The 8,994-nt window shown below is 34.2% G+C and overlaps 1 protein-coding gene across 1 annotated transcript; it reads left to right on the top strand.

Moving 5' to 3' along the window:
* Window positions 1-959: 959 nt before the first annotated feature.
* Window positions 960-1,786, top strand: LOC120142988 (RING-H2 finger protein ATL33-like). The gene has a single exon (XM_039157420.1). The coding sequence runs from the start codon at window positions 1,018-1,020 to the stop codon at window positions 1,705-1,707; it is 690 nt and encodes a 229-aa protein (XP_039013351.1). The 5' UTR covers window positions 960-1,017; the 3' UTR covers window positions 1,708-1,786.
* Window positions 1,787-8,994: the final 7,208 nt, after the last annotated feature.

Genomic DNA, 8,994 nt, shown 5'->3' with positions numbered 1-8,994 from the left:
ATCTCATATTTTATATTGTAAACAATATAACATCATATGAAACATGATTATTTTGTACCGTGTATTTAATTTTAATTTTACATCATGTAAATAATATAATTTATTCAAAAACATAAAATTGCACGAATTTTATTTAAAAAAAAAGGAATAGTGTGCACGATACGTGTTAAAGACACGTATTTACACGAACATGAGAAAACCGAATGGTAATGACATGTGTGTAAGTCTTATCTCCAATCATTCAATAAGTGAATATTTAGAAAACTATATTTAAGTAAATTCGATCAATAATATTATTTGGATGATATTTTGATGAGTTAATTGTATCATTGTCCTTAAACTATGTTCTCTATTTTGAATTGATCCCTAAACTTTTGAATAATCATATTTCTTTGTCAAACTATGATACTCATTCTAAATTAGTCCTTAACCTTTTGAACATTCCAATTTTTCTCAAACTATGATCCTCATTCTAAATTGGTCCTCAAACTTTTTAAATCTTTCAATTTCCCCCAAATTTATCAAAAATATGTAATTAGTTTTAACCACAGTTTAACCTAAACATTATCTTTTTCAAATATATAATAATATAGTTTGGCCTAATGATTTTATTAAAATGGAATGTGATTAGTACATACATATAATTTGGGATGAAATTTAATGTTGAAAAGTCTGAGGACTAATTTAAAATGAAGGATATAGTTTGGAGATGAAAATAAAATGATAAAAAGTTTGAGGATAAATTTAGAATGATAATGCTAGTTTAGGAATGAAATTGGAGCATTTACAAGTGTAGGGAGTAATTTATAAAGAGGGTCATAGTTTGAGGATGTATGATGCAATTAACTTTATTTTAATAAAAAAGGGTCTTATTTCCAATTTTGTCCCCACATTTCCATATCAATTATTGCTGTTGAAATTACCCGAAAACTACATCTCCCATCCCATTGCCTCTTCCCCAATTTTGTAGTTTTTTTACCATTGTTTTCCCTTTTGTTTTCTCCTTGTCAATTTATCATGGAGAACCCACCAACCACTATCAGGCCACCACCGCCACTGCCACTGCCACCGCCGCCGTTTTCCCAGCCTGAAAACACGACTAACATTACCATCATCAGCTCACCTCCGCCACTACCTCTCTTCTCTTCTCCACCCCAAACTGTTACTATAGTGAACTTCTATCAACCTCCTCCTTTCCCCGATTCACCAAGAAGCGTTGATTTATCCCCACTCGAATTCATCCTCGCCCTTGTGGCCCTCATAACCATACCCGCTTTGATCTACTCTTTCTTCTTCGCCGTCAAATGCCCGCCTTGGTCTTCCCGGGACCGTCACGATGAACATCGAGAGCTTTCCACGGACAGCCACGGAGGCGGTTGTAGTGTCGTTGAAGTAACCGAGACGAGGAGGGAGCCGGTTTCGGGTCTCAAGTATAAAAAAGAGACGCATTCTAAAGAGATCGGGAACGAGTGTCCCGTTTGTCTATCTGTGTTCGCCGACGGGGAAGAGATAAAGCAATTGAGTGAATGCAAGCACTCGTTTCACGCTACTTGCATTGATCTGTGGCTTATCAATCACGACAATTGTCCGATCTGCCGGGCTCCTGTCGCTGTTAAGCAGCCAGGTAACAACCGTACGCTGCCGTCTGGTCCGGCCAGAGATAGCGATCACCATCAAGGTTTACCAGATGCAGCGACGCTGGTTTAACGCATTTGTAGTTAAATTTCTCCATGTTTTTACCCCCTTTTCTTAAATTTTGCTCAAACTTCAAGAATCGGTAGTATAAAACTACAGAATCCTGATTGCATAGAAGAACTGAAAGATGGGTCGGAAATGGAAGTATCCGATCCACACTTTTTCTTTGCAATTCCTTGGTCTTTCACCTACTTCAGCTATTATTAACTTTTTGACTCTGATATTAAATTTATCAATTAATTAACCGAAGTTAGGTACTACAAAATTGCATTATAAGATAATCTTTTTAATATAATATTTTCTATTTACGAACTAGTTAAGGTTTTAATAGTAAAAAAATATTAATCTCTAGATTTTAAGTTCAAACAATAAGTGTTCAAATTATACTTAAAATTAATATTTTATGTCTAAAGAATTTTTCGATAAAAATAAATGTTTAATATTTTCTCTGTTATATTTTTAAGCGATTAAAATTGGTCTTTTGATTCTGAATTCAAACAACGAGGTCTACATATGCATGTAGGTTATCTATATATTTTAGTTTTTGATCTTGATGGCACTATGGTCGTTGATTAAACAAGTCATGTTAGGAAGTTAACATATCAAAGTAGTTATTATTACAGCATGTGCTTTAGGAGATTGCATCTTGAATCCAGATGTTTGGTTGGTTAGTAATGCCACAATGTCAATAATGTTCGGCTTGCTTTGCCACTCTGGTAGATGGTGGCCATATGTCTTAAATCCCAATACCTTGACAGCTTAACTGTCATTTTTTGGGGTCAAAATGTCGTATTAGTATCCAACTTCGTGTAAGTTATCAATTCATTCCTCATTTTTTCATTTGATCAGTTTTAGTCCTTGTATTTTTGGGTCAAACTTTCTCTTCGATTTAAGGCTTTGTTTGGTAGGATAAAAGAAGAAGAAGAAAGAAACATGAAAGAAAGTTAAGGTTTGAACTTAAAATAGAATGGTTTATTTGTACACATAAAGATAAAAAACTGATTATTCCGCACATTTTTCCTCTCGTTTTCTTTTTTATCAAACACACTTAAAATTTTAATCCTTATCCTATCGAGTGGGGACAGATAAACTCTAGTAGAAAGAAGATGAGTACACGTAGTAGGTCTAGAACCACATGTCTAAGAGAATATAAGGAAATAAAGATGATCAGTTTGGTTAATCAACTAAATATATTTGCTCAAAACAATATATTATATAATCTAAAAATAAAACCTAATTATTCATATCTTATTTGAGTGTAAACAGTTAATCGTTAGAATATGTATAACTTTAACTCACAAATGGTTCAAACTCAAATGTCTTAAATCATAAATGAATCGTTCATTGAAACACAAAATGATCCGAAAGTTAATTCATTTAGGATAAAGTTACGTAATTATAGGATGTTGCTTTGATGAGTCATTAAATTATTAAAAGTTACAAAATGATTATTTGACTATTCGTATGTTCCAAATTCACAATTTTGTTAAAAATTGACGACTGTTTGAGCTGAATGTTAAATTGATGACCGAGATATGATAAAATCATATTTTAATGATGTCTAATAGCACTGTTGTTGATTTCGAGCACTTACCCAACGTCAAAATATAAGCAGAGACTCGATTAACAAAATACAGCTCAAACGGTTATGTGATAAGATTTTATCGTATCACTCAGTCATCAAATTAACATCCAGCTCAGACGGCTGTCAATTTTTAACGGAAAATGATTTGGATACAAATAATCAAGTAATCAGTTTATAACTTTTAATAGTCAGATGACTCAACAAAACAACATCTTATAGAAAACCCTAAACCCTAACCAAATAACACCTTAAAATGCCTCAAAATATCCGAGCTTTCTCGCCTTCAAAGAATATCCGTAGCTTGCTTGTGGGGTGGGGGTGTAAACGGTCATATGATCAGAGCTCATGACCAAAATTAGTGGCAATGCTTACATATCTCAACTCCATAGGATCTCTTCTTTTCCATGGCGTCTCAAAGTCTTTTATGCTTCAATTGCACGATTGCATAAATCGATCTGATCGGATTGAAATGAAAATAAAATAAAATAAAATAAAAAGATAAGTTAAAATATATAAATTTCGTTCAAAAAGAAAAACATACACAGTATCTGTTGAAAACAGATAAATGGACAAGCACATACAGAACATAGGTGATAATACACGTATATTACTTTTATGTCTAATCATTTAATAAATACTCTCGTCTCATAATTTATGTTTTATATTAAATGTAAATAATTTTGGAAAATATATTTGACCATAGAAAATAAAAAAAATTAAACTTAAAAGTTGATTGATATATTTGATTGATTTATTTTAACAAGTATAAAAGAGTGAGACGTATAAAGATAAAAAAATACAAGTATTGTTGTTTGTTGATTTTTTTATAATATTTTGAATGAGATAATTTTAAAAACCAAAATAGACACATTTAATGAAATAGAGATTATATATTTTAATTATACTTAATTATTTAAAAAGGATTTGAAACACGAACCAAGAGATTTTAATTAGGGGTGAGCAAAACTCGACTCGACTAAAAAAAATCAAGTTCAAATCGAGTTGTGAAATACAACTCGAATAACTCAAAAATTTTAGTAATTAGTGGATGAATTTTTAAGTTTGAGTCAAGTCCCTCAATTCTATATGATATATGTATATCACATATGAAAGAAATATAAATGTATTGTATTTTTTTATCCCATATGAAAGAAATATATATGTATTATATTTTTTTTTTTATCAAAAAACACACATGAATATATATATGATCATAAAAATCCATTTAAATTGAAATAAAATAATATCATAATATTATAAATATTGATAATTAAATTTGAAAACAAACTCGAAAATTCGACTCGACTCGAAAAAATTTCAAGTCAACTCTGAGTTATAAAATATGACTCATCAACTCGAAAGTTTTTGACTTGACTTGACTCGACTCGACTCGATTCGATCGAACGATCACCCCTAACCTTCGTGGTAAAGAAATTGTTGTTATTTATTGAGGTCTCAGGTTCGAGCACCAGAAATGTTAGAAGTGTGGACATTCAATATTAATTAGTTGAGAGTTATCATTAAACAAATATTTTAAACAAATAATTTATTTTTATAATTTACTCTGTTAGAAATGTTAGAGGTCTGCAGCAGTCCGGAAACGTATGCACAATTGGCTGAACTCCGTTATTAATTTTCCGAGTATTATTTTTCCGCTTTTATTTCGCATTCTCACTAATATGATTATAGGGAAATTACTTGTACTCAGGTTTATTTCTCAACAGTAGATTCTTTCGATAAGCTTTAACCGTTTCCTCCGTAAGTCGACGACTTTAAACAATGATGCTTTCTCCAATCGTGAATTCCGAATCAAAAATTAACTTATTCCGCCTTTGCCAAGGACACCGAATCACTGAGCCAAACATGAGATCCCAATCTTCCTCGACGATGGGATAACGGTTAGGATTCTGGATATTTGCCATCATCCATGAGATTAAATCCATATTCAGAAATTCCTGCAGTAGACCGGGTTTTATGATCACCTCCCATGCTGTTTTTGCCAGCTGACAACCCCGAAAAATATGCGCGACATCCTCCACCACTACACCACAAATATTGCAGCTTGGATCCGTTGCTAAATGATGCCTCACCCTTCAGCATTTGACAACAGTCGACCATGAAATATCTTCCACAAGAGTGCTTTAACCCTCGACAGCCCACCATACTCCTTAAATAGACGCCATGGACGATTCTGTTCATCCCTTGTCTCGTCCGATCTCGTCCTATATGCGTTGGTTATAGTGAATTTCCTCTTCTCAGAATCCTTCCACCCCACTATGTCAGCTCCTCCTTCAGCTAGCGGCGGCCGCACGACCATTAATATACAATGAACCAAATCTGGGAGGCAATCCTGTAAACGATTCCAGTCCCATTCTCCGGTCACATCTATCATAGTATTCACCATCTGTCCTCTAATCGGAAAATCCTGATGGGTGTTATAATAATCGATTAGAGGTCCTAAATTCCTGAGCCATGCGTCGTACCAAAAATCGATGCTAATCCCATCTCTCAGAGCCCATACGATATTTCGTTGAACATCATTCCAGACCATCGAAATACCTTTCCATAGCCTAGAACAAACCCGGCGCTTCACATACTCCGGCATTAAATCCTGTATCTTATATTTTGATCGTAGAATTTGAACCCAAAGCTGATCCGTACTTTGAACTAGTAACCATATTTAAAATTGCTATATTTTAACAGTATTAAACGAGATATTTGGGGATGGGATGGTGTGCTTACCAGCAGCGGATGGTTTACGAGGTGGGGCTGGAACTTTTGATTTTTGAGCAAGGGCCAGCAGATGGCTTATCAGCAGCGGCCACGGGATAGGGGTTGCAGTAGGGTCCTGTTTAGAGGCAGTAGGGATGGTGTCATCGCTTCATTCAAAAATGGGATTATAACGAGAGCCAGAGGATGAGAAGGGCTAAATTGGGGTCTCAGGAGCGGCATCTTTCTTAGGTCTCATTTGGTGTCTTTCCACCACCATCCAAGGGTCGAACATATATTATTTGGAGGAGGTAGGCGTGGGTGGAGACAGTAGCAGATCCGGGAATTAAAATATGGGGATACAAAATAAATATTATAATATTTATTGGTTTGGGCTCAAACAAAAAATCGGAGTTGAGTAGTAGTTAGGTTGGGACCAGTGTGGATTTGAACTAAAACACAAAACAGAAACTTTAGTAATAGGTGAAATGAATTGTTAAAAATGATATATATTATTTTAATCAATAATTATTTAATTTAAAAATATGAAATAGAAGGATGGCATTTGATATTAACTTCCTACTCATGTCATTTGAGCACAAATTTTAAAAAAAATATTGTGGAGAAAAGTCAAAATAAAAGGTGTGCAATATTTTTAAGTCTTGATATAATATATTAAGTGTTGGTATTTTCTTAAGGAAAATGGGTATGCAACTGCTACCTCCTGGGCCACATAGGTCCGCCATTGGGTGGAGAGGGCGCCGAGGCTTCTTCAGCTTTACCTTGACGAGCGGGGCAGAGATCTTGGACGTGGATGTACTGGCCACAGGAGAAGCATATCGTCGGTAGCGATTCGTACTCGACGATTTGGATTTGCCTGTTGATTAGAAGCTTCAAAACAAGCGATTTATTGAGGTCAATATTATTCGCCATCCTTGCAAAACGACCACGACGACTAGGCTCGATCTAATAATTAACTTTAACAATGGAACTAATGCATTCGCTTATTTCCTGAATAAGATTGCGCTTATAGAGAGTGATCGACAGGCCCGATAAGTGAATCCAGGCGATGACTCTGTTGGGGTAGGATTGCGTGGGGGAGAAATCCTCCGACCCAGGTTGACGGTGAGATAATGGCCAAAAATCATCCATGGACTGTAACACCCCCGACCTGTACCCGACCCGGATACGAATCTAAGGTGTCACATTGACTTTTTAAAGCTTTGACTCTTTGAAAATCTGGCTAAAATTTGATAATGAAAACAAATACTGAATATTTTTACATAACCTTAATAAAACATAGTTATAAGACATATCGGATAATCTGCGATTTAAACATTTATAGTACATGCCAACCAAATTTCAAATAACAAAATCACATACTATGCAATCCAGTCTAATCTAATATTCTTCAAAGGTATGTTATCCTACCCTAGCTTACTTTACTGCCTTCTCTGAACCTACGTGTGAAACCACTCACACTGAGGCATAAATGAGTATAACAAAACACTAAAACATTTATTTAAACATTTCCAAGGAAAACATTGAATACGAAAAACAATATACATTTTTTATAATAACATATATTGTTATTCACTGCTCAGTTCATTTTAACTTGTTTAAATAGCCCAACACATATCACTGAGAACTCAAGGTATATGAGTGCTTTGAGGTTTGCACTATATTTGCAATCGAAACTACCGTGTAGAATTTGCACCGAAGTGTCACGTAGAATATGTACTGAAGTGTCACGTTGAATATGCATCGAAGTGCCACGTAGAATATGCATCGATACCTTACTATTGGTATCGATACCCCCAGTATCGATACTACCCCTTCAGTACTGATGTTGTTCATTCGATTCATATGGTATCGATATTGTTCTTCCAGTACCGATACCCTTGCCCATAATTCACTTATTTTACTTCGAATTTAACCCAAAATTTACCTAAATTTCATACTTCTAACTTCATTCATGCCCTTAAACTCATTAACACTTATCCCAACCAACTTACATCAATTAAAATCCCTTTAACATCTAAATTCTCCATAGAACACTTAAAACTAAAAATCATACCCAATCTTCAACCATGTTTCCAATCCTTTCTAATACTTCAAATACCTTATTCAAACCTTTGGCAAGTCAAATATATCCTTAAAATCTCAATACTACTAAAATTTCATCAATTCCCTTAAAAACTCATTTTACCAAATTACCATTCATTAATCTCTTAGCTTCTACTCATCTTTAAGCTTTCTTAAACTTCTATACCACCCAAGGACTAAAAACCAACTCAACAATGCAAGAAACAATCAACTTTAAAATCACTTACCTTAGCAATAGTGTTCACGGTGGAAAAGGAAGAAGAAAAGATAAGGAGAGAACTCTCTAGGCTTTTATTTTCCCTTTCTTTCTATTTCCCACATGTTATATTAACATAAAATGAATTTTAATTTCATTTCATGTCAAAAGACCACTTTTCCCTTCAATCCTTCAATCTTTGATAATAAGTCCTAAACAACATTTTCCAAATCAATCATTGAACATTTTAATTTATCAAAATTAAAACCGCTAAATTTTAAATCCTTACACTTTAGTCACTGACTCGGTGTGTAACACCCCCAACCCGTATCCGACCCGGATCCGAGTCCGAGGTGTAACATTGGCTTTTCAAAACTTTGTTCTTTACAAATTCTGTAAAATCTTAAATTATCATTTAAGAAAATGGGTACTTCATATAATAATTACAATCAAATTGTTTCTTCAAAACCGATAAGAGCATATTCAATTTAAATGTTGTGACTACATGCCACTAAACTCTATAAACAAAATACATATGTTCAATATGTTTATGATCTGATCATCGTAAGGAAGATACTAACCTGTCTTGCTCCATGCTACATCCATTCTCGCTTCTCAAACCTACGTGTGAAGCATTCATACGCTAAGTCGACGACTTAGTGAGACATATAAAACATATAATGAAACTATTCACATATTCATG

The sequence above is a fragment of the Hibiscus syriacus genome, unplaced genomic scaffold (assembly GCF_006381635.1).
Source record: "Hibiscus syriacus cultivar Baekdansim isolate YM2019G1 unplaced genomic scaffold, ASM638163v2 tig00110833_pilon, whole genome shotgun sequence".
In the NCBI taxonomy this organism is placed as follows: Eukaryota; Viridiplantae; Streptophyta; class Magnoliopsida; order Malvales; family Malvaceae; genus Hibiscus; species Hibiscus syriacus.
The sequence above is the reverse complement of the archived record's forward strand: the minus strand, read 5'-3'. Positions and strand labels throughout refer to the sequence as shown.